Source organism: Vitis vinifera, chromosome 6, assembly GCF_030704535.1.
Source record: "Vitis vinifera cultivar Pinot Noir 40024 chromosome 6, ASM3070453v1".
Classification (NCBI taxonomy): Eukaryota; Viridiplantae; Streptophyta; class Magnoliopsida; order Vitales; family Vitaceae; genus Vitis; species Vitis vinifera.
The window spans coordinates 469710-497695 of record NC_081810.1 but is presented as its reverse complement, the minus strand read 5'-3'; the positions used below and the strand labels follow the sequence as shown (position 1 = coordinate 497695).

General features: G+C 32.7%; 1 protein-coding gene across 1 annotated transcript; it reads right to left on the bottom strand.

Moving 5' to 3' along the window:
* LOC100854198 (LRR receptor-like serine/threonine-protein kinase GSO1) lies at positions 1-27977 on the bottom strand (the record flags this gene model as incomplete). Its single annotated transcript, XM_059737265.1, has 7 exons — positions 27375-27977; positions 26780-26923; positions 16190-16333; positions 15576-15719; positions 14965-15108; positions 14351-14494; positions 1-1088 (listed from the first exon to the last, which is right to left on the bottom strand). Coding segments are annotated over exons 1-7 (2376 nt in total), but the record flags the coding sequence as incomplete, so codon positions are not given.
* Positions 27978-27986: the final 9 nt, after the last annotated feature.

The window sequence follows — 27986 nt, the reverse complement described above, 5'->3', positions numbered from 1 at the left end:
GTAGTAGTGAAGATTGTTGTCCTGAAGTTCGAGGCGTTCAAGGTTGCTCAAGTTGGTCAAGTTCAAAGGCAAGCCCCCTGAAAACTTATTTCCGCCCAATGCAAGATATATTGTTTGTTTAGGAAAGGTTGTTGGAACCTCTCCCGAGAAATCATTAGAAGAGAAATCGATATAAGATAGTTGTGATTCGGGGTAGAAAATTGGGAATGGGCCAAAAAATCTATTTCTGGATAGATCCAAAAATTTTAGGTAGGGAACTTTGATGAGGGATTGAGGAATTGGCCCAGAAAAGTTGTTCTCACTCAAGGTAAGAATATCTAGGGAGGTTGCGTCTTCGATGTTTTTGGGCAACTCCCCGGAGAAATTGTTCCTTGAGAGAGCAAGCACGTGTAAAGAAGGTCCAGAAAAAAGACCAGGTGGAAGAGAACCTGTAAATTCATTACTTGATAGAAACAAAAATTCAAGTGGCATCTCAAGAAACCATTGTGGAAATGCACCTTGGAGATTGTTCTTACTCAAATCCAGAAAAAAAAGATTCGTTTGGGTAGAAATCCACTTTGGAATCTCTCCAACAAGACCACAAGATTTCAGAGACAGTAGACCTAGCCTGGAATTTGGTGCTATCTTCACACTGTCATTCCAAATTAGACGGTTTCCTCCAAGATACAAACTCTCGAGGCCCTTGAAATCAAATAACCAAGATGGAATTTCTCCGGTTAGCAAATTGTTATGCAAGAAAAGTTGTTCCAACTTGCTTAGTTTTTGCATGGACGAGGGGATTCCACCCGTCAACCGGTTGTTACTCAACGCCAAAGTGGAGATGTTGGGTAAATTCCCAATCTCAGTGGGTATTTCCGTGGATAAATCATTGTCACTCAAGTCCAATAATTCTAACCCCTTCAAAGACAAAACTGAAAGAAGCACGCCATCTGAGAATCTGTTACTTGAGAGGGACAACAGCTGCAACCTGGAGAGGTTTCCAATTTCTTCAGGGACTTTTCCACTAAGAGAACTATCATCCAAAGAGAGATCCTGAAGAAGTGGTAAGTGAAAGAGCTGAGAAGGAATGGATCCAATGAAGTTATTCCCTGTCATATATAGACCAACCAAATCGCTGAGATTAGCAAAACCCAACGGATTTCACCTTGTATGTTGTTGTCTGATAATTATATTTAAAGATGGTAAATGTTATATATAATTGCTACTAAACTATTTATACACTTTATAATTGTGTTATATCATGTATAATTCTAATTCAATGCTTCTTGGTTAAGAGTATGCCAAGTATTTCTTATTACCCCAAAGCTATAAGATTTATAATCCAAACTAAAGTATCATGAGTGGTTGTTAAGACTGATAGTGTGTGGTTCATTAAGAATGTTTATATCAGGCACTACTACAAAAATAATTTATGGTGTCACTATTTATGGTGTCACTTTTAAAATAATGACACCATAGGGTTTATAATTAATAAAGGTGACACATCATATTAAAAATCTTCTATTGAGGTAGTTAGATGATGTTAATTTTATATTAATAGTGTCATTTTTTGGAAAGTGACACCATATAAAATAATTTTTTTTAAGTATTATAACTTAATGAGCCTATTTGAGCCCACTTTTAGAATTAATAATGAAGGCCAATATATAAAAAGCCCATTGTTTCCACATGACACCCACAATCCAAAAAATCTCAATATACAAACCCTATATATAATTAAAATCATAATCTTCTTCTACCTTTTCTCTCACCCATAGTCAACACGCTCACAACCGACATTCTTCTCTTTGTGGACTCCTAGGTAAGTCAAAATCTCTTAGATCTATCATCTTTTTTTTTTTTTTATTAATGTCATTATATTGATTGTTTCAACGTTTTTGTATTATGGTTTTTATGTTTTTTTTTTTTTTTGAGTTGTAGGGAAGAAAAACTTAGGTTTAAAGTTCTAGCATAAAAGAAAAAACCTGTAGATTAATTGATTTTTTAATCTGAACCAAACACACAATCAACTCCATAAAAACAAGTGGAAAACAAGAAAAAAGGAATGATTTTTAATATGTATTTGTGTGAGAACGATAGGTACAGATTTTATTTGAGATATATTACCACATAATCTTCATCCCTTCTAAAAAAATGAGAGAGAAAAAAAAAGGAATGATTTTTCTGTTTGTATCTAAGTGAGAATGAGACACGGAATCTTTAAATCCATTCTTTGGATTAATCTGCATGAGGATTTTGAGGAAATTTGTTACTGTTTAGTGACGGAAGCCTTTAGTACCAGAATCAATTGTTTGATTGGGTGGGTTCCAATCAGACCTTAAGGAATGGGTCCAAAGGACGTCATCCATCAGAGTAATGGTGTTCATTATTGTTCTTGTGCCTTGAGTCAAAGTTAACTGACTCATATGCTTCATATCCAACACGTGTAGAGGGGAAAAATAAAAGTAATTGTTCTTTATGAATGGATTTGGTTGTGGGCTGGGGATGTTTTTCAAGAGCTTGGAATATTAGGTACAGTAATTGGTTTCGTAGCAGCGTGAATGTATTTGAGTTTTACATTTTTTTTAAATATATGGTCATGTAAAATAAAAGTAAAACATTAAGTAAATATAGAAAAGCCACAAATACAGCAACTTGCATGTAAAAGCATTTTTGTGTTTTGTCTTTTACAAGTTTTATAAATTGGAAAATTCTGACACCATACAAAAACATAGAAAAGCCACAAATACAGCAACTTGCATATTTTTATTTTTATTTTAATTATTTATAGTTGATTAAGTTTATGGTATGCCATGTTGGATGCTTTCAGATTTTACAGATCTAAGTTATTTTTATTTTGAGAATAAATATTCCATAATTCAACCTTTTCCTTTTCTTGTTGGTAATCATGCTACATAAAATCTAGGAATGCTAAACACATCTCTTTTAAAATTACTATATTTACAATAGGAAAATGGCTTTTATCAAAAGAGAAATATCCTTAAATTGTGTGTGTTTGTTAATGTAGAATAATGGGCGTTGCTGAATGTTTGTGTCTCTATTACTTGTCCGGGTGAGAGAATAAATTCCCATTTACCCAGAAAATAGTGGGAAGTTCTATAAAGTTGTTTTGAGTGAGATTTTCAGATTGGTACATGTGCATGGGGCATTAAGGGATCGTCCTCATTGAGCAAATTCCTCTTGTATGCCAATTCCTTTTAATGAAATTTGCTATTTTAAATTAAGTTCTTGGTCACTTAATGCCCATTTCAGCCTCATCTGAGCAAATTAATTTCAGCCTCTTGTTACCCATTTTAGACTTTGTTCAGACATGAAATAATGACTGACATCTTCATGAAATCTTGCTGCTTTAGATTAGATTCTTGGTCACTCATATGGCATGATCTAAGTGGAAAATAAGGTGGTGCTTGGTTCACATGTGCCTGAGAAAATGGCAAACACCTTCATCCTAGGGGCTGCATATTTAGAATTTTGGTATAAGCTCTCTCCCCTGATCAAAGACTCAACAGTCTGATGCTTAGAGTCCAAAATATTGATGAAAGTCACAACAAGCTATCCTCATTAATACGTTGAGTTGGTGACTTCCCTTTTCCTTTAATGGTTGTTCTTTGATATGGAATCCCATAGACTGCAGTACTTCAAATTGAGCCTTTGTTGATTCTATCTGTTGTTTGTACATGCAAGACCAATTCACGAGGATTATCCTCATTCTCATCAACCGGTCCATGGTAAGGCTCTTCTCCCACATGGCTTCCCACACACCCACCCAATCCTGCCCTCCTCCCCCCCCACATTCCATGAGGTCCTCTCCATGAAACAAGAAGCCAACAAGGTCAATTCTTGGGGCCACTTGTACATTTACCTAGGTCATGTTCGGTTAAGTGTTGATGAAAGCAAAAACAAAATGCTAAGAAAACTGATTTTTCTCAATGAGGTTGAATGAACATCAAACGTAAATACTAACTTATAATAATGACAATTCCAATAACATGTTTCAATCTTATAATGGTTGTTATATATTAATCAATCAAGCAGGGATGAATTAATATGTAAGTAACAGAGTCGGTACTTATTCACAAAGGAAGGACCGAAGAACAACAAGATTTGATGATGGAAATTTCAGGTGGCTGTTGTTGTGAACTGGTAAGAGGCATAAGAGAGAGTACCGAGGCTCCAGCTATGGTGGATGAGTTTGGAACCCATGGCTACATGCAATGGATAGAAGTGTTCCAGCCATGGGTGGGCCTCTCTGGCATGCGGTGCCTTCTCTTCATAGTGATTTATGTCTTCATATCTTAAACACGAACATGTAAATATAAATGTCAGAAAATGAAACAAAACAAATGACTGCCGCTGCTTCAATGCATAGGAGCAACTCTATTTTATGTTGCTTGATTTTATGGCAAAGAATAGCGTATATATATAGTAATTGAATGATTACCTTCCATCAAGGAGAGCTTCTTTCAACCAGGTATCAAACTGATCATATGCCCAAGGCACAACCGATTCACTATTGGGATTGAGCTAGGGCCCTCAGATTGTGAGTGGCACTTCCAGAACCAATGATGAGGACGCCTTTTTTAAAGTCTTCCAGACCTACTTGTCCTCCTTATCCATCCCAAAATCTTTTGCTAAAATGCTTGATACGAAATCTATAACCAGCTTAAGCTCCTAGCAACAGAACCTTGCAAGAAACCTTAGGTTTCAATGACCTCTCCCTCCATCTGAACCACAAAAAAACCCCACTTCTCTGGCTACTGCCACGCTAAAGAAGACCTAAAAATGATCCTTTGAATGACATTTCCCATGCCTAACATCAAACCAAACTTGGTTCTGAGCCCCTCTTTTGTCGTTTGTGGTACAAGTAAGACAATAAAATACATTCTCTCCATTTCTGATTGGTTTTGAAATATCCTTTCCCATCAATCCACCCCAACCTTCACCCACCCAAAAAAGGGGAAAAATCTCCACCTCTAGACCCTCCAGATCAGTTCCCTAGCAAAGCCTTAAGGAAGAGCAAGCTTCGGATTCCAAGATTCCCTCACAAAGCACACAGTCAACCATAAATTCTTCCCACTTCCTCCACTATCATCATGAAAAAGGATTCCAAACCCATGCTTATAGATACACATGTAATATATATTTAAACTACTGGGGAGCATATTTAAACTACTTTTACATAATTTAAGTGCTTCTATTTATCAAGAATTGTTTTAAATAAAAAAAAGGTATATATATGATTCTTGGGGGTCTGATGTATATAGTGGATTAAGGAATACATTGATTAGCATGGGTGACAGAAGAATATGCTTATAGATACACATGTAATATATATTTGTAAGTCATATGAATGACTTGAAGCATGTAATATATATAAATACACATATTCATACTTGAAATATTGCATTTTTTTTAGATTATTAGTTTAATTTAATGGAGATGAATATTTAGTTGAAAAGTTACAATGTATTATTGAAAATATGACTTGATAGTTGATTATGGATATGTGTCATTTCTAGTATATAAAAAAAGAATAATTTAAATCTGTAACATTTTATATTGATAATCTATTATTCTTATAACAGGTTCAAAGAGTAAACAAGTCAGTATCAAAGAAGTTATTACAAGTGTAAGTGTATGTTTATTTATTGCATACTCTTATATAGTATCAATTGTAAGGAAGATAAAATTACCTCGTAAAGGTAATTAAATCTTTATATATTTTAAACTTTTTTTCTATATATTATGCTTTTGAAGCTTGTTTAATTAAACATATGTTATTTGACAAACTTTTCACAAATGTTTTGTATACTTATGTGTTTTATTTTGTTCCAAAGTTTTATTGCATAATACTGATGTATATTATCTCACAAACTTTTGACAACTATGTTGTGTACTAATGCATATTAAGTTTTGTTCTTGCCTATTTAAGTTTATACATTTAGTTATTTAAATATATCCAATATTATGTTGAAAAAAGATGTACTTAAATTTTTTTGTTCTTAATATTAACAAGTTTTGCAATTCTCTTGTATAGGATATATATTCCATTATTTTAATTGAAATGGAAAATCGAGATTGGATGTCAAAAGATAGAAGGTCAGTTGAGTATGATGAAGGAGTTGAAAACTTTATCAATTTCGCATTAGCACATTCAACCAACCATACCTCTATAAAATGCTCATGCTTACGTTGTGGAAATCTGTTATGTCAAACTCCTCAAGTCATTAGAGAGCATTTGTTCTTTAATGGAATAGATATCAGTTATCGAGTATGGTATTGGCATGGAGAAAAGGGTCCCAGTGGAGGATTTTCAAATGTCTCACAACAACGTTATGACAAATGCGAGTATAATGATGTTGCTGATACAATAGATATGGTTAATGCTGCACAAGTTAATTGTATGAATGATCCCCAAGTGTTTGGAAGGTTACTTGAAGATGCAGAAAAACCTTTATATCCTGGATGCATGAAATACACAAAGTTGTCAGCATTGGTAAAACTTTACAACTTAAAAGCACGTTATGGTTGGTCTGACAAAGGATTCTCAGAATTGCTTCAGTTGCTTGGAGATATGTTGCCATTGAATAATGAGATGCCGTTGTCCATGTATGAAGCCAAAAAGACTTTCAGTGCTCTTGGTATGGAATATCAAAAAATTCATGCATGTCCTAATGATTGTATTTTGTATAGAAACCAGTATAAGGATGCTATTGCATGCCCAACTTGTGGAAAGTCAAGGTGGAAGATAAACAGTGAAGGGGGGAAGATTAAGAAGGGGGTTCCTGCAAAGGTTTTGTGGTATTTCCCACCAATCCCTAGATTCAAAAGGATGTTCCAATCTTCAGAAACTGCTAAACATCTTATGTGGCATGCCAAGGATAAAGAATGTGATGGTAAACTACGCCACCCATCAGACTCCTCAGCGTGGAAACTAGTTGACCACATGTGGCCTGATTTTGCTTCTGAACCGCGAAACCTTAGACTAGCACTCTCAACAGATGGTATAAATCCTCATAAGTCTATGAGCAGTAGACATAGTTGTTGGCCTGTTATACTGGTCATATACAACCTTCCTCCTTGGTTGTGCATGAAAAGGAAGTTTATGATGTTATCATTATTGATCTCAGGACCACGACAACCTGGTAAAAATATAGATGTTTACTTGAGTCCATTGGTAGATGACCTTAAAACTTTGTGGGAAAAAGGAGTTGAGACTTATGATGCACACTTGCGTGAGGTTTTTACTTTAAAGGCCATCCTTTTATGGACAATCAATGATTTTCCTGCATATGGAAACTTAGCTGGTTGCACTGTGAAAGGATATTATGCATGTCCAATATGTGGAGAAGGAACATATTCCAAAAGATTAAAGCATGGCAGGAAAAACTCATATATGGGTCATCGACAATTTCTTCCACGTAACCATCCCTATCGGAGACAAAAGAAGGCATTCAATGGTGAACAAGATTTTAGGATTCCTCCTAAAATTTTGAGTGGGGAAGAAATACTTGAAAAAGTTGATCTCATTCCTATTTCTTGGGGAAAAATGAAGATAAAATCTCTTGAATCTGATGTGAACATAAATTGTTGGAAAAAAAAATCCATACTTTTTGAGTTAGAATATTGGAAATATCTTCATGTCCGTCACAACTTGGATGTTATGCACATCGAAAAGAATGTCTGTGAGAGTATTATTGGTACTTTGTTTAACATCCCTGGGAAAACAAAGGATGGACTTAATGCTCGACTTGACCTAGTTGAAATGGGTTTAAGGTCTGAACTTTTCCCAAGAGTTGACTTGAAAAAGACCTACCTTCCCCCTGCATGTTTTTCACTATCTAGAAATGAGAAAAAATTAGTTTGTCAAACGTTGTCTAATTTGAAGGTCCCTGAGGGGTATTGCTCAAATTTTAGAAATCTTGTCTCCTTAGAGGAATTGAAGTTGTTTGGTCTAAAATCTCATGACTACCATGCACTTATGCAACAACTGTTGCCAGTTGCATTACGTTCTGTTTTGCCAAAGCATGTGAGATATACTATATCAAGATTGTGTATCTTCTTCAATAAATTATGTACAAAAGTGGTTGATGTGCCAAAATTGAATGAAGTACATAATGAGTTAGTGGTCACGTTGTGCTTACTTGAAAAGTATTTTCCACCTTCATTTTTTGATATTATGCTTCATCTAACAGTGCATTTGATAAGGGAGGTGCGACTATGTGGTCCAGTTTACTTTAGGTGGATGTACCCATTTGAGAGGTATATGAAAGTTCTTAAAGGATATGTTCGCAATCATAATCGGCCTGAAGGATGCATTGCTGAGTGCTATTTAGCAGAGGAAGCTGTCGAATTTTGTACTGAATATTTATCAGGGACTCATGCAATTGGAATTCCAAAAAGTAGCAATTATGACAACAAATTTGGTAGACCTATAATTGGTGGTCGTTCAACCAACATTGATCATAAATCGTGGTTACAAGCACATCATTATGTGTTAGAGAATACAACTATTGTCCAACCATACATTGAGTAAGAAAAATATGCCTTTATTTTTTTATAATTTCATAACATAATGATGAAATCCTAAGTTTGCATTCCTTGTCTATAACGTTATAGGGAACATATGAATTGGTTGAAGTCTCAATACCCTCGACAATCTAAGAGACAAATTTGGTTGCAAGAAGAACATATGCGTTGTTTTACGTATTGGCTTAAAGGAAAGGTAATCTCTTAGTTTTCAGAAATTATTTTAATATGTTGAAAACATCACAAGTTTCCAATTATGTTTTGACTACACACAGGTTGAAGAGGCTATCCATAACGGGCAAGATATTTCCAACACGCTTAGGTGGTTAGCACATGGCCCTACTCACCAGGTGGTTAAATATCCTGGATACATCATTAATGGGTGTCGTTACCATACTAAGGAACGTGATATGACATGCGTCACCCAAAATAGTGGTGTTAGCATTTTAGCAGGGACTATGCAAATTGCCAGTTCTAAGGATAAGAACCCAGTTTTTGGTGAACTTTGCTTTTATGGGGTCATTAATGAGATATGGGATCTTGATTACAACATGTTCAAAATTCCAATTTTCAAGTGTGATTGGGTTGACAACAAGAATGGTATAAAAGTGGATGAACTTGGGTTCACATTAGTTGACTTCTCCAAAATTGGTCATAAATCGGATCCATTTATTTTAGCATCACAAGCCAAGCAAGTCTTCTATGTTGAAGACCAACTTGATCCCAAATGGTCAATAGTTCTCTCAATTCCTCCAAAAGATTTCAACAACATGGAAGGACTGGATGACTTCACCGATAATTGCATGGAACATCACCCCTTTATAAGTTCAATGCCAGAAGTTGAATCATTTGACGTTATGGATGAATCAGATGCAATATACATGAGAGAAGACTGTGAGGGCATATGGATTGAAAATAATTAAATAATATATTGTACCCTTGACATGAGATATAATAAGGCATTTCACTTATTAGTTTTCATGAGTTGCACATTAGCTTAGCTTCTATATATTGCTCATAATATATATATATTGATCATCCTAAATTGATTTCATGCATCATAAACATATGTTATTCAAAGGTACCACTTCAATCTTCATTTAACTATCTTTTTTGTTGTCCATGGAACTAGATTTATATTATTTTTTATTATCATGTTTTGATTTTATGCTCACATAACTTGAAACTCTCATTCCTAAATTTCTTTTTCATTAAAACTATAAATAATAATTGAAACTATATATGCACTAATTTATTTTATTATTATCCTCACAAATAAATTCTTCATTATTGATAAGAAATCAAAAAACAAGACAAACTTTGAAATAAAATTTCAAAAACTATATTTGTGAATGACCAATTTAATTATAGGAAATATATGCAAGGATATACTAATCTTGCTTTTGAGTCATTTTACAGGTTTGTTGGTGAAGTACTAGTTTGCACATTTACTTGATATCTTCCACACAAATATGGATCCAGAAGAAGAGGAAATGCCAAAAGTAAAGCATAGAGGTAGTACATTGAAACCAGAGATTGCAAAAAATCGAAGTAAAGGGATAAAGCTCAAGATTGAATACAATAGCCTTGGTAGTCACATTGGGGAAAATTCAGTTGAACTAAGTAGTTATCTTGGTACAATAACTAGAACCCATGTGCCAATAATTGTTGAGAGTTGGAGGAAAGTCCCTAAAGAGACTAAGGAGAAGTTATGGGATTTGATCATGGTAAGTCTATCTATAGCTTTCATATATAATTATTGTATGCATTCATTAACATGAGCTAACATGGGTTGCTATTTTGTAGACAAGCTTTAATGTGAATCAAAATTCCAAGAGGAATTGTTTCCTACTAATGGGCATCAGGTTTCGAACATTTAAGTACAAGTTGACAAAGAAATATATATTACCTTTCAAGAATGACCCAGAAAAGCTGAAAAAGCCACCTCCTATCTACCCATTCATACAAGAGGATCATTGGAGACAGTTTGTTAAAGATAGACTTTCTGAACACTTTAATGTTAAGCATTATTTTTAATACATCTTCAATTTTTACATTTACATAGTTTCACCATGTACTAATTTTGTGTCTATATTTTTTAGGAATATCGCAAGGTTCAGAAAGCGAGAAGAGATAAACACATTTACAATCATTATCTTGGAAGAAAAGGATATGCACGTTTTGAGCAAGATATAGTAAGTAAAAATTTTTGTAAAAAAATGGAGTATATATTTTGTTTATAGGAAAATTATTCCAATTTTTAAATGTCATTTATTAACTTGATCATATTGAACTAATGAGTTTTATTGTTAAAATTTTTATAGCTACAAGCAGAAGGGAGTATTGGTAGGGTTGATAGAAGTGTTTTATGGAAGAAAGCACGTGAGAAGAAAGGAAAGTTTAATAAGATTACAGAGCCAGTGATTAACATGATAGTAAGTTAGCATATTTATGCCTTTTAGAACAAAACATATTTATGTTATACACCAATTTGTCTATTATCCTTTGTATTAAAACAATTCATTTTCTAGCTACCTTGAATTGGTTGTCTTTGATTGATATGTAAATCATCTTCATCAAATTATTACTAATATATGTTTTGTTGTAGGATGAATTACTAGAAAATGCTAAGGAGACTGGACTACCTCCACCTGGTCCAAATGACATATTAGGTCAAGCATTGGGTAAGCCTGATCATCCAGGACGTGTGGTAGGTCAAGACCGTTTGGTTAGGCCTAGCTCATACTTTCATCAACCATCTGATGACATGAAAAAAATCAAAGAAGAAATATGGGAAATGGTACGAAAGGAGATGGAAGATGCTGCAACAAGACAAGTTATGTCTCCCCCCACACCCCATTCTGATATGGGTAGTAATAACATGAGACAACAACTTGTTTTACAACCAGTTGTAGCAGAAAAACCAATGTTTAAAATGATAGAAGAGCCCCAACCACCAGAACCACCACTGAAACACAAGGTATGCATTTACTTACTAATAATACAAGATTAATATAAGTGATATAAAGCCTATGTAAATGATATTATTTGTTGTATTGAAGGTAATTAAATGCAAATTAGCAGTGGAAAGAAAAGGAAATGTTGTTGCAACTGGTACACTAATAGAAGAAAAAGGATCAAATAGGTTGGTTGTAATAAATGTTGCACACAAGCCAGATGCTAGACTCCCATTTCCAAATCCATATGAGATTATCAATGTTGGGGATGCTATTGGCTTTGAGCTTGACTGGCCAACAAGCCTTGTCATACTTGAAACTGAACATCCCCAGGTATGTCATTTTATGCCTATAGTAAATTTGATTGTAACTTGGTATTTTATTGTTTAAGAGTATATATATCTAACATTCCTTCCTTTTTCATAGGTGTTGGATAAAGGAAAGAAGAAGATAGTGAAGACACCAATTATTCGAAAATCTAAGCCTCAAAATCATTCGGTCATTAAAAATTTTCAGAAATTTGTGGATGGTTGCCTTGGTAATGACAAGACATACCCAATACAGCTCCCCATTTCACTATTCGGTGTCGAATTTCAAACATATATATCTAGAGAGGATTGTGAATACATTATTTCATCTTTGGAGGTGTCATCAAACTGCATCTCCTTCTATTTATGGTGTGCACCTTTTATTTTCATTTGTTTTTATTTTTTTAATGAGTTGCCCATGTTGAACAAGATTGGATATGACTAATGATAATTTTCTTTTGGTGTTTTGATACAATAATAGGCACATGCATGATCAAGTACATATTGCCAAAAAGGAATCACAATTTATATTTGTTAATCCTTTTACAATATCACGAGCAGGCCTTAGTACTCCTCAAACAGAGAAAAGAGCACAATTGTTGTCAAAACGCTTAATGGAGTGCCAAGATGCTAAATATGTTTTCATACCCTACAACCCCGAGTAAGTGACAAATATTATACTTTAATTTGAGGTTTTATGATTGATTTATATTTCTAATTATATGCTACTTTTGTTTTTAATGTTTTAGCTTTCATTGGGTCTTGGTAGTGATTGAGCCAAGGAAAATGATAGTCCACTATCTTGACCCTATGCATCACAAACCATGTGAGGACTTAAAGGATATCGTAAACATGTAAGTTCTTCCTATATTATTATTATTTTTTTAAAATACATTCATCTCAAACACATTTTTTTTATTATCTATATATATGTTAAAACATATAACATTTACCTATTTTAAAAATGTACCCATTGAACTTATTTACATAGGGCTCTTCGAATATCTGCAAAGAAAACATCTAAGAGGGAGCCATCTTGGCAACTAGTGCAGGTGACATCCAAAAAATTTTCTTTACACATTAGCTTATGCATTTGCACCATTTATATATATGAGTACTAATGTTATTTTATAATTGATCGATTAGTGTCCAAGGCAAGAAGGAGGGTTCGAATGTGGCTACTTTGTTATGAGATTCATAAAAGAGATAATTTTTTATCCTACAATTATTGCTTCAAAGGTATTACAAATTTAATGAATTGTACATAGTTTTAGGCTTCCAAATGTTATGCATTTTAATGTTATTTTCTTATTTGATTTCAGTTTGGTGGTAAAAAAACATATTCTCAAGTAGAGTTCGATGAAATTAGAGGAGAATGGGCTACTTTTGTGCTACAACTAATCATGAATCATGTTGATGCATCATGATCACCATGCATGGTGAGTCCTTTAGCTACTACATGAATTTTTCCATAGGTACTCTTTGAATAATGTTTCTATTTGAAAAAAAAAAATAGTTCTTAGATTTGTTCATTTATGATAACATCGATCCATGTTTATTTTCTTCAATACAAATCTATAAAACTCATTAAACTATGTAATGCAGGTATACACTTTTGGGATGGTGGAATGGAGAATAAAAAGAAAGAAGAAGGCAACAAGATTTTGGGTTTTTAAATGCAACTCTTATGTCATACGTTGTAGGACATAAATGTTACTTTAATTAGTACTGAGAAATTTAGATTTTTAGATGGGACTTTTATGTCATTTTATAGTTAGCCGGTTTTATGCTTATGAAATGGAGGTATACATGAATCTTGGGATCTTTAACATTTGTAAATCATGTTTTGGTATGTATTCACTCTTCTTTTTTTAGTTTTGATGGGTTTGATTTGGTGGATGTACTATCTTTTTGTGAACATTTGATATACAAATATTATTAGATGATCAATGTATTATGAGTTATTCCAGAAACATTACAGAAAAATGAGTTAAATATAATATGATTGTTATATTTATGGACAGAATATAAACAGGTTAATCTTACTTATTAATTCATAAGCATTACAAAAATCTATAACTAAAAGCAATCATATCTTCCACAATAATTTACAATGATGTGACACCATTACTCAAAGGTGATGCATTTAATATGACATCATAACTCAAAGATGATGCATTTAATGCGACACCCTATCATCACTAGAAATATATGGTGTCACTTCCGAATGGGTCACCATTTATCTACTTTGGTGTCACTTCCAAATACGTCACCAATTGGTACCCTCTATGGTGTCAGTGGAGAAGGTGACGCTATGCTGTAATGACACCTTATGTATATGGTGACTCGTTATAAATGACACCATATATCTTTTTCCTTGTAGTGAGGAGTGATAAGTACCATGAAATATGGTTACTTGAGGAGTTATAATAAAGTTGTTTTTAACTTTTAACTTTCGTAGATGTTGCTTACCATTGATGAAGGTTAAAGTTAGTAAGTAGTAACTAAACGATCAAGCAGTACTCTTAAATTAATGAAGTTAATTGGATCTGTTACCTGAGAGAGATAACTGCTGCAACTTGGAGAGGTTTCCAATTTCTTTAGGGACTTTTCCACTAAGAGAATTATAATCCAAAGAGAGATCCTGAAGAAGTGGTAACTGAAAGAGCTGAGGAGGAATAGATCCACTGAAGTTATTCCCTGTCATATATAGGCCAAACAAATCGCTGAGATTAGCAAACCCAACGGATTTCACCTTGTATGTTGTTGTCCGATAATTATATTTAAAGATGGTAAATGTTATATATAATTGCTACTAAACTATTTATACACTTTATAGTTGTGTTATATCAGGTATAATTGTAATTCAATGCTTCTTGGTTAAGAGTATGCCAAGTATTTCTTATTACCCCAAAGCTATAAGATTTATAATCCAAACTAAAGTATCATAAGTGGTTGTTAAGACTGATAGTGTGTGGTTCATTAAGAATGTTTATATCAGGAGTGATAAGTACCATGAAATATGGTTACTTGAGCAGTTATAATAAAGTTGTTTTTAACTTTTAACTTTCGTAGATGTTGCTTACCATTGATGAAGGTTAAAGTTAGTAAGTAGTAACTAAACGATCAAGCAGTACTCTTAAATTAATGAAGTTAATTGGATCTGTTACCTGAGAGAGATAACCGCTGCAACTTGGAAAGGTTTCCAATTTCTTTAGGGACTTTTCCACTAAGAGAATTATAATCCAAAGAGAGATCCTGAAGAAGTGGTAACTGAAAGAGCTGAGGAGGAATAGATCCACTGAAGTTATTCCCTGTCATATATAGGCCAAACAAATCGCTGAGATTAGCAAACCCAACGGATTTCACCTTGTATGTTGTTGTCCGATAATTATATTTAAAGATGGTAAATGTTATATATAATTGCTACTAAACTATTTATACACTTTATAGTTGTGTTATATCAGGTATAATTGTAATTCAATGCTTCTTGGTTAAGAGTATGCCAAGTATTTCTTATTACCCCAAAGCTATAAGATTTATAATCCAAACTAAAGTATCATGAGTGGTTGTTAAGACTGATAGTGTGTGGTTCATTAAGAATGTTTATATCAGGAGTGATAAGTACCATGAAATATGGTTACTTGAGGAGTTATAATAAAGTTGTTTTTAACTTTTAACTTTTGTAGATGTTGCTTACCATTGATGAAGGTTAAAGTTAGTAAGTAGTAACTAAACGATCAAGCACTCTTAAATTAATGAAGTTAATTGGATCTGTTACCTGAGAGAGATAACACCTGCAACTTGGAGAGGTTTCTAATTTCTTCAGGGACTTTTCCACTAAGAGAATTATAATCCAAAGAGAGATCCTGAAGAAGTGGTAACTGAAAGAGCTGAGGAGGAATAGATCCACTGAAGTTATTCCCTGTCATATATAGGCCAAACAAATCGCTGAGATTAGCAAACCCAACGGATTTCACCTTGTATGTTGTTGTCTGATAATTATATTTAAAGATGGTAAATGTTATATATAATTGCTACTAAACTATTTATACACTTTATAGTTGTGTTATATCAGGTATAATTGTAATTCAATGCTTCTTGGTTAAGAGTATGCCAAGTATTTCTTATTACCCCAAAGCTATAAGATTTATAATCCAAACTAAAGTATCATGAGTGGTTGTTAAGACTGATAGTGTGTGGTTCATTAAGAATGTTTATATCAGGAGTGATAAGTACCATGAAATATGGTTACTTGAGGAGTTATAATAAAGTTGTTTTTAACTTTTAACTTTCGTAGATGTTGCTTACCATTGATGAAGGTTAAAGTTAGTAAGTAGTAACTAAACGATCAAGCAGTACTCTTAAATTAATGAAGTTAATTGGATCTGTTACCTGAGAGAGATAACCGCTGCAACTTGGAAAGGTTTCCAATTTCTTTAGGGACTTTTCCACTAAGAGAATTATAATGCAAAGAGAGATCCTGAAGAAGTGGTAACTGAAAGAGCTGAGGAGGAATAGATCCACTGAAGTTATTCCCTGTCATATATAGGCCAAACAAATCGCTGAGATTAGCAAACCCAACGGATTTCACCTTGTATGTTGTTGTCCGATAATTATATTTAAAGATGGTAAATGTTATATATAATTGCTACTAAACTATTTATACACTTTATAGTTGTGTTATATCAGGTATAATTGTAATTCAATGCTTCTTGGTTAAGAGTATGCCAAGTATTTCTTATTACCCCAAAGCTATAAGATTTATAATCCAAACTAAAGTATCATGAGTGGTTGTTAAGACTGATAGTGTGTGGTTCATTAAGAATGTTTATATCAGGAGTGATAAGTACCATGAAATATGGTTACTTGAGAAGTTATAATAAAGTTGTTTTTAACTTCTAACTTTTGTAGATGTTGCTTACCATTGATGAAGGTTAAAGTTCGTAAGTAGCAACTAACTGATCAAGCACTCTTAAATTAATGAAGTTAATTGGATCTGTTACCCGAGAGAGATAACACCTGCAACTTGGAGAGGTTTCTAATTTCTTCAGGGACTTCTCCACTAAGAGAATTATAATCCAAAGAGAGATGCTGAAGAAGTGGTAAGTGAAAGAGCTGAGGAGGAACAGATCCACTGAAGTTATTCCACGACAAATCTAGGTCAACCAAATTGCTGAGATTAGCAAATCCAACTGCCGGGATTTCACCTTGCATGTTGTTGTCTGAGATGTAAAGCCACTCCAAGCTTCTGATGTGAAAAATGGGTGCCAAGATAGTGGAGGGCACCGGGGGCTTGGTGAAAAGGCCCATTAGATTGAGACCAATCACAGGTCCTGAAGTTGAATTTGGAGTATGACTGCATTCAACACCACCCCATCGACAACAACTTGAATTTGAATTCCATGACTGCAACAGAGAGTTGGAACTGTTGAATGAAGAAGTAATAGCAAGGATGGAGGACTTAAACTGGAGAAGAGCTTGCTTTTGGTGTTCAGGACAAGATAGACAAGGCAAGAAGAAGAAGAAGAGGAAAAGGCCACAGAAGGCAAGCAGTGGGCATGGCCTCGCCATCGATGAGTTTCTTGCTAATTTCTTTGCTGGTGAATTAATGGAGGAGGTCGTCTTGGATGAATATAAAGATATGGCAAAGCCCATTGGATTGGAATGCTAGGTGACTCTTGAGTTGACTTGGTTCAATGGAAAATGTTTGGGTTTTTAAGTCATGTTTCAATTTATATAATATAAAAAACTGTGATCCAAAATTTTAAATCTCTAGAAAAAAAATAAAATAAATATAGAACCAAATGAAAGACAATATTAACAATAAGATTTTGATTAATGTAACATTTCGTACAAGTATCCATCTTTCGACTCATATTATATTACGTTTATTTCATGAAAATTTTATATATACTGTATTTGCTTGTTACAATTAGTTTGACAATAATATTTGATGGTTGATGGTCCCAAGTTTCAAGGTAGGAAGGAATTTTTTCTTTTTATTTTGATATTTTAAACTAAAAATAAAATAATTAATTCCCTAAATTTTTTGTCTACTTCTAAGTAGTACTATATATTCATTTTATGTGGCTTCCCTTTTTTTTCATGCTCAATTTATTGGACATCAAAATAACTAATTCAATATTATGAATTTTGAAAGTAATTAAGAAAAGTTTCAAACCATCAAAGACAAGAATTTTGAATGAACTACTTTATGATTTCATTTAAAGTATCACAATAATTAAGAAAATAAAAATGCTTCTTCATTTTTATGAAAGTATCACAAACCAAAGGTCACCAAATTAACTCTGCTTGATACAATGCTTATACTTTAACCAAAGGCCTTCATCATCTTAGGATCCAAAGTTGTGACCATAGATAGAAAATATTATATTATAGAAAATTTATATAATATTAATATAATTTTTTTTTGCATCTTTTATTCAAAACCAAAATAATTAATTCATTGAATTTTTAATTGGTTTTTTATTTAAAAAAAGTTTGAAAAAAAATTAAAGTTCAGTTTGATGGTGAATTTAAAAATTGTATTTTAAATTTCAATTCAAAAAATAAAATTGTATTACTAAATTTTCGAGATTTGAAATCTACTTGATATATGAAAATAATATTTTTTGAAAATGAATTTTAAAAATGGAATTAGTGAAAACATGTTTGATATAATAATTGAAAATTAAACAATGAATTTATTTAATTAGTATTGTTGAAAACATGGAATTTGAGTTTTGGAAAATAAAATTAAAAATGGTGAAAAATGAAAATTTGGTATTTTATGAATTGTTAGAAGATTTTACCATATAATCAAAAAGTCATTTGTAAAATATAATTTGATTTATTTTTTGAAAACACAAAATACAATCTTAAATGATTAGCAAATAGGAGATGATTATTTAGAGAAATGGTTATCAAACTTCTTATGCAATTAAAATAATTATATTTGAAAGTAGAAGAAATATTTAACATAAAAATGGTTCTTTTGTGGTGGAAATTAATGGGGTTGGGTGTGGCTTTAGAAGGTCATTCTTATAATAATAAAAAATATAATGAATGTATTTAGACATTTATATGACTATAACTTAATAAAAATAAAATATTTCAATAAAGCTTACAAAATATATATAGTAATAAATATTTAAAAACCTCTTTCATCATCTAACAATTATTAATCCTAAGAAATATAAAATCTAAAATATTAGTTTGATTTGATTTTTAATAAGATGGAAGATCACAAAAATGAAAATCAAATCATTTAAGTTGATAGACTACAACCTTGGTAGTTGTTGAAAATTGAATCAATTAGACCTATCTTGATGAATTTTATTATTATTTTTTTTATTTTTTAATGGTTTGAACTTTGGACTCATATACTTTAAGGACATATATATATATATATATATATATAGAGAGAGAGAGAGAGAGAGAGAGAGAGAGAGAGAGAGAGAGAGAGAGAGAGAGAGAGAGAGAGAGAGAGAGAGAGAGAGAGAGAGAGAGAGTGATATTAAAAGAGCCTAAATTTATGTTGCCGTGGGGTTGAGGAAAAGAAATTGTCCAATGGTGATGCTGCTACTTTTCTAAGTCAAAAAGGAAGTCTGCCATCCTTTGGTAGAAATTGAAAAGCATGCTCTTACCTTGGAGTTGGGGTTAGGGCTAGAATTCAATTGAAATTGTTGCTTTCTTGCAAGCTGTGAAATGTCCATTATCATTGATAATGCAAGTCAAAATGAAGAAAAAGTTTGGTGGAAATTAAAGAGATGACAGATATTTGTAGCACGCGACTTTGACTTCCTCAAAGATAATTATAAATAATAAATATAACCTAATTTTATATAATATTAATAGAATTTTTTTTTTGCATCTTTTATTGAAAACCAAAATAATTAATTCATTGAAATTTTAATTGGTTTTTTTTTTTTAAATAAAGTTTGAAAAAAATTAAGGTTATATTTGATAGTGAATTTAGAAATTATTTTCTAATTTGTTTTACTAAATTTTCAAGATTTGAAAATCTACTTGAAACTTGATATATGAAAATAACCTTTTTTTTAAAATGATTTTAAAAAATAAATTAGTGAAAACATGTTTGATATAATAATTGAAAATTAAACAATGAATTTATTTAATTAGCTTTGTTGAAAACATGGAATTTAAGTTTTGGAAAATAAAATTAAAAATGGTGAAAAATGAAATTTTGGTATTTTATGAATTGTTAGAAGATTTTGCCATATACATAATCAAAAAGTCATTTGTAAAATATAATTTGATTTATTTTTTGAAAACACAAATTACAATCTTAAATGATTAGCAAATAGGAGATGATTATTTAGAGAAATGGTTATCAAACTTCTTATGCAATTAAAATAATTATATTTGAAAGTAGAAGAAATATTTAACATAAAAATAGTTCTTTTGTCGTGGAAATTAATGGGGTTGGGTGTGGCTTTAGAAAGAGGTTAATATTAAACTAAATTTGCAAATACATTATAAAACTTTAACCCAAAATATAATGAATGTATTTAGACATTTATATGACTATAACTTGATAAAACTAAAATATTTCAATAAAGCTTACAAAATATGTATAGTAATAAATATTTAAAAACCTCTTTCATCCTCTAACAATTATTAATATCAAGAAAAATATAAATTCTAAAATATTAATTTGATTAATCAATTGAACCTGCTTTGATGAATTTGATTGATTGTTCGATTTTTTTTATGGTTTCAACTTTGCACTCCTATATTTAATGGACGGAGAAGATACACTACTTTTTTTTTATGTGTATATGTATATATAACTATTAATATTAAAATATCTTAAAAATTATTTCAATTTATAATATTTCTAGATTGATGTTGCAATTCAGCGGTAGAGGGAGAAGCCGTGTCAAATAGAGACTTTTAGGAAGGCTTACCTTGCCGTGGGGCTGAGGAAAAGAAGTCCTATGGTGGTGGTGTTTACTTTTCCAAGTCAAAAAGAAAGTGTGGTATCCTTTGGTAGAATTGAAAAGCATGCTCTTACCTTGGGTTGGGGTTGGGGTTAGGGTTAGAATTCAATTGGAATGCGTGTCCACATGGGATTGAAACATCTTTACATTTGCAATAAACAGCCAGTTTTTGAACTTTAATTTTCTAATAAATGGGGCCTACTATGCTTATTCGTCTTTCAAAAAAAATGGTTCTACTAACAAAGACCATGATACTTTCATGAAGTTCATTGGCATGAAAAATGCTTAACTACCATCACATCACAAACAAAGAAATTAAACAAAAAAAATGCTTAACTACCAAATTAACTCTGCTTGATACAATGCTTATACTTTAACCAAAGGCCTTCATCATCCTAGGATCCAAAGTTGTCACCATAGATAGAAAATTTTGTGAAGAGGTGGACTATTCTAGTTCGAATCCATTGCTTAATTAAGTGGTACCGTGGGTGACTATGACTACGATGATGGTTGTTTGAATGTGGTTAGACTAAAATAGCCAACATAGAAGATGATTACTATTTGTAGTATAAAGCAAAGCGGGTATCCAATCCCTATCTCTATCCCTTTCCATCTATACCATGAATTCTTGTTATCATATTTTTGTGGCTTTGATGGTGGTGATTGATCTTTAGGACATGATGTAATGATATGTTATATTGTCAATTTTACACCTAAAGACCTTCACGGTTTTACAATGTATGGTTAATAATAGGTTGTCACAAATGGTATATTGTAATATCCCACATGAATTCTTCTTAACTTTGTTGATATATTTTAAAATAGTGAGAAACCATTGAATTTAGAGTGGACGATATCTTCATGATTGAGAGTGGGTCATTATAAATTATATTAGAGTAGAACCCCGACTCTAGTGTGAGAATTTGTTTAGTAATTGGAGCCAAAATATGTGTTTCAATAACATATATATGATATAATTTATATACCATAAAACACTTCAATCATCTTACTTGACCCAAAGCAAGCCCTAGCCATGAATTTAACTTTTATTTTGAAATTTATCTAAGGTTTAAGGAAAGAAAAATGGTGCAAGTTGAAAAATTGTTTTAAAATGTGAATGTGAAAATTTTGAAAAGTGTTAAATGAGAAAGTGAGAGTCAAGATTCATGGAATATGAGAAAAGACGAAATGATGATATCATTAGCTTAAGAGATAAGAAATGACTAGTATGAAGTAAGAGAGAAGACATACAAATATTTAAAATAAGGCATGAAACAAAAATCAATAAATTCACATGGCAATTTGGAACTCAAAATCTGGTAGCAACATTTATTCTAAAAAAAGTTCATGTAAAACAATATATGTGGATATGGACGTGTATGAAACGAACTAGAATGAACAATATTTTTTAAATGGATGTAAACTAGGTATTCTTTTCTTATGAAGAAGTATTTTGGTGAAAAACTCCAAAATATGGGTAAAATGTAGAAATATTGATAAAATATTGATCTGCTGAGCCGAGCCGAGCCGAATTTCTCTCCCACTTACTGCAGATTTATTGCGACACTTTCATCCTTCCCTACAACACACTCTCAACTACTTATCCCATAACCAGCTCTCTAGTACAATTCGTTATACCCTAACAAAGTTGAAAGTTGCAACAAATGTTTGAAAATATGTAGGGTCTGATTATGAATCTGGTGGGCACCCAAGGGAACAAATAGTAATTAATATGAAAATTATGAGGTAGTGGTGGTGTTATTTTTTTTACGTCAAAAAACAAATATAGATCAAAAAGGAATGTTGGCGGCTATTTTTGGAGATGTTGGACTGGACGAAGTTGACGATGTCTGGCCGAATGGAGGCCTTCATGACATCCGGGAGAGGGACGTCGTTGCCGCCGTCTGTGGCCATATCAGACTTGAGCACCTGAACGGTGACGAGAGGGTGGGCGGCGCCACCCATTGGTGGGGGTGTGTGAGCTGCGAAGGTGGGTGTGGGAGAAGAGAGGAAGTAGGGTTCTGGTGTGAGAGGGTTAAAATAGGATTTGGAATTTGTAAATTTTTAATTTTTAATTTTTAAATAAAGGAATTTATTTTCAGTTATTTTATTTTGAATTATTTGAAAATTCTTAATAAAAAATTTACCATTATTTGTGATAAAATTACTAAAAGTATTAAAAAATTTACAATATATTTTTTAAAAAATATTATTTATCAATTTTAAAAAAAAAAATATTTTTGTCAATTTTTATTAAACTCTTACTTTTGATTTACATTTCTTTTAAAAATAATTTTCATATATCTTTTAGAATCCTTTTTATTGAAAAAAGCCAAGATTATTTTTAAGGGTTAATTTCATCTGTGCAAAGCCATAATATTTCTCCATATGGATAAAGTAATTTTAGATTAAATTATGTTCTCATTACTGACTTAAAAATTAATTATTTAATTTTTAAGATTGTTTGGTAGATATAAAAAAAATTAATTAATAAATTTACATATTTTTCGTCAATGATATTTAGTAATAAGCTCATTCATCATACATTTATATTTATATGATAAGGACGATAAATTAAAAACTATGCCATGAATGAGTATTGAAAAATGAAAAAAATTGAGTAATAATTTTAATTAAAAAAATAATTTTAATTGTAAAAAGTATGGTATTGTTGAGAGAAGTCATCTCACATGAAGAAATTAGAAGAGGATGCGTGAGGGGAGATTCGCAGAAGAGGACCTTATTATTTACAAATTGGGCCTCGGGGGAAGGCCCATTCATACCAAGACTTGGGCTTCATGAGCAAGAAAAATAAAATTTCTTGGACTTTCCTTTCCTTTTATTAAGGGTTGGTTATGATAGATTTCTAGACAATTAGAGGTAAAATAAGAAGGAAATATAATAGAAAGAAAAAGTAGAAGATAAAAAAATAATAGAAGAGAAAATAAAAAAACAGATTTAAATTAAGACAAATTATACTTGCATCAATAGAATTTTTCTTTACATCCATCTAAATGATGAATTTTTTAGGACAAAAATGTCCTATGATGAAATAGTCAAATTATACTTTAAAAAAAGGATTCATTGATTAAAATGGATGAAAAGATCTCATTTTTGGACTTGAAGAATAATTCATTTTTTATGTAAATACCCTTTAACACTTTCACTATTTATATGTGTGTTTTAAAAGAAGAGGTGATTTTTGCGAAAAAAGAAAAAGAAAAAACGTTGAGAATATTTTTGTCCAAAATGAGTATTTTTTAAGTTGAAAAAATATGAAGGGTTAGTTTTCCAAAGTGAGGATGGTATCATTCCTTTTAATCTATTATCCCTAAAAAAATATACACATGCATCTCCATCCTTAATGTTCAACACACTAAGGTCGGATATTTGTAGGGTTTGACCTTTCATGTTTGGACACCATGAAATAAGTTTTTTATTTTTATTTTTAAATTAACATAACAAATGAGCCCTAAGAGATGTTTTTCTCTTACGGTTTATTGTTGAGAAGGAAAAATTTGAGAGAAAAAGGGAGAAAAGATGAATGTGGAAGAGAAAAATAATAATGATATTTTAGAACTATTGGATATTTGTAAAAATGGATGTATTAATAAGATTAATATTTTAAAATGGATGTGTAAATAAGGTAGATATAAAAAGAAATTTGGTGGATATAAATATAATTTATTTTAATGTAAATACTATGATTTTTATATATTACTTTAAACCCATTTCATTCATTTAAAAAGAAAATAAAAAATTTTAACAAATAAAACCGTTCTTAGCTTAACTATTAATATGAGAAAATAGTTTGAAACAAATGAATAAGAGTTAAGATATAGAATTAATTAATGATGAGATATCATATTTATGATGAATGCACATAAGATTTTACTTAATTATATATATATATATATATATATATATATATATATATATATATATTATTTAATAGAAAAATAAGTAAATAATTGCATTATGCATACAAGCATATCAACAAAATGAAACTACATAGAAAATGCACTTTATTTCAATTTTTTATTTCAAGTTTCACTCACAAAGTTGCTTGCTAATATACTGCTCAACCAAGTCTGCTCGACACAAATACTTTTACTTAACCAAAAGTCTTCGCCATCCTATGAAATTCCTAAAGACCGGCCTGGATCGAATATTCCGGTTTAATTCCATCGCCTGATTGGACGATGTGGGCGATGTCGACGGTTTGAAGGTGGTGGTAGGGTAAAATACCCGGTAAGAAATATGATTCCGATTGCTAACAACAAACCGACTGGGTACCCAATCCACACACCTTCCCATAAAAACCATGGCTCCTTATTATCATTCTCTGGTGGCTTTGTCGGTCGTGGGGGCTCATCTTCAGGACATGACACTTGAATTTGCATACCACACAGTCCACTGTTGTTGGCATAGTAGTTTGGATCCAATACCATTGTGCCCATTTGCCCACCATCTGGGATCCGACCTGTGAGCTGATTGTTACTTACGTCTAGAATGGTAAGTTGTTGCAGCTTTGTTAGGGTCTGAGGAATTGAACCAGAGAGCTTGTTGTGGGATAAGTCCAAAGTCTCTATATTTTCTAAATCACCAAAACTTGTTGGTATCTTCCCGGAGAGTTTGTTACAAGAGATGTTGAGTAACTTCAAGGCCTTTAGAGGGCCCAACGAGGCTGGAATTTGGCCGGAGAGTTGGTTATTTGATAAGTCTAACAAAGTGTACATGTTAAGGTTGTCGCTAGAGATACCTTGCTTTGAGTTCTTCCAATTCACTATCAAGTCCTCGATCTCCAGATGGACTGGCATTTCTTCGGTTGACAATTTGTCAATATAACTCACATCGATTATCGAAAGGATTGATGATGGTGAATTTTGTGCCCTAATCATTCCAACAAGGTTACAAGACTCTTTGGGGATTTCTCCAGTTAGGTTGTTGCTTGAGACATCAAGAATTCTGAGGTTACTGAGGTTGAAAATACTTTCAGGGATTAAACCTTGAAAGGAGTTATTCCGGAGGTTCAAAACTTGTAGAGTGGAGATTTGGGAGAGAAAGTTTGGCAACTCACCTGTAAGATTGTTATCCTGGAGTTGGAGGCGTTCAAGGTTGCTCAAGTTGGTCAAGTTCAAAGGCAAGCCCCCTGAAAGCTTATTTCCGCTCAATGCAAGATATATTGTTTGTTTAGGAAAGGTTGTTGGAACCTCTCCCGAGAAATCATTAGAAGAGAAATCGATATAAGATAGTTGTGATTCGGGGTAGAAAACTGGGAATGGGCCAAAAAATCTATTTCTGGATAGATCCAAAAATTTTAGGTAGGGAACTTTGATGAGGGATTGAGGAATAGGCCCAGAAAAGTTGTTCTCACTCAAGGTAAGAATTTCTAGGGAGGTTGCGTCTCCGATGTTTTTGGGCAACTCCCCGGAGAAATTGTTCCTTGAGAGAGCAAGCACGTGTAAAGAAGGTCCAGAAAAAAGACCAGGTGGAAGAGAACCTGTAAATTCATTACTTGATAGAAACAAAAATTCAAGTCGCATCTCAAGAACCCATTGTGGAAATGCACCTTGGAGATTGTTCTTACTCAAATCCAGAAAATAAAGATTCGTTTGGGTAGAAATCCACTTTGGAATCTCTCCAACAAGACCACAAGATTTCAGAGACAGTAGACTTAGCCTGGGATTTGGTGCTATCTTCACACTGTCATTCCAAGTTAGACGGTTTCCTCCAAGATACAAATCCCGGAGGCCCTTGAAATGGAACAACCAAGATGGAATTTCTCCGGTTAGCAAGTTGTTATGCAAGTAAAGTTGTTCCAACTTGCTTAGTTTTTGCATGGACGAGGGGATTCCACCCGTCAACCGGTTGTTACTCAACGCCAAAGTGGAGATGTTGGGTAAATTCCCAATCTCAGTGGGTATTTCCGTGGATAAATCATTGTCACTAAAGTACAAGAATTCTAACCCCTTCAAAGACAAAACTGAAAGAAGCATGTCATCTGAGAATCTGTTACCTGAGAGGGATAACCACTGCAACCTTGAGAGGTTTCCAATTTCTTCAGGGACTTCTCCACTAAGAGAATTACCATCCAAAAAGAGATACTGAAGAAGTGGTAAGTGAAAGAACTGAGGAGGAATAGATCCACTGAAGTTATTCCCTGTCATATATAGGCCAAACAAATCGCTGAGATTAGCAAACCAACGGATTTCACCTTGTATGTTGTTGTCTGATAATTATATTTAAAGATAGTAAATGTTATATATAATTGCTACTAAACTATTTATACACTTTATAGTTGTGTTATATCAGGTATAATTGTAATTCAATACTTCTTGGTTAAGAGTATGCCAAGTATTTCTTATTACCCCAAAGCTATAAGATTTATAATCCAAACTAAAGTATCATGAGTGGTTGTGTGGTTCATTAAGAATGTTTATATCAGGAGTGATAAGTACCATGAAATATGGTTACTTGAGGAGTTATAATAAAGTTGTTTTTAACTTTAAACTTTCGTAGAAGTTGCTTACCATTGATGAAGGTTAAAGTTAGTAAGTAGTAACTAAACGATCAAGCACTCTTAAATTAATGAAGTTAATTGGATCTGTTACCTGAGAGATATAACTCCCGCAACCTGGAGAGGTTTCCAATTTCTTCAGGGACTTTTCCACTAAGAGAATTGCCATCCAAAGAAAGACACTGAAGAAGTGGTAAGTGAAAGAGCTGAGGAGGAACGGATCCACTGAAGTTATTCGTCGACAAATCTAGGCTAACCAAATTGCTGAGATTAGCAAACCCAACTGCGGGGATTTCACCTTGTATGTTGTTCTCTTCGATGTCAAGCCACTCCAAGCTTCTGATGTGAAAAATGGGTGCCAAGATAGTGGACGACACCGGGGGCTTGGTGAAAAGCTCTATTAGTTTGAGACCTATCACAGTTCTTGAAGTTGAATTTGGAGTATGACTGCATTCAACACTATCCCATCGACAACAACTTGAATTTGAATTCCATGACTGCAACAGAGAGTTGGAACTGTTGAATGAAGAAGTAATAGCAAGGATGGAGGACTTAAACTGGAGAAGAGCTTGCTTTTGGTGTTCAGGACAAGATAGACAAGGCAAGAAGAAGAAGAAGAGGAAAAGGCCACAGAAGGCAAGCAGTGGGCATGGCCTCGCCATCGATGAGTTTCTTGCTAATTTCTTTGCTGGTGAATTAATGGAGG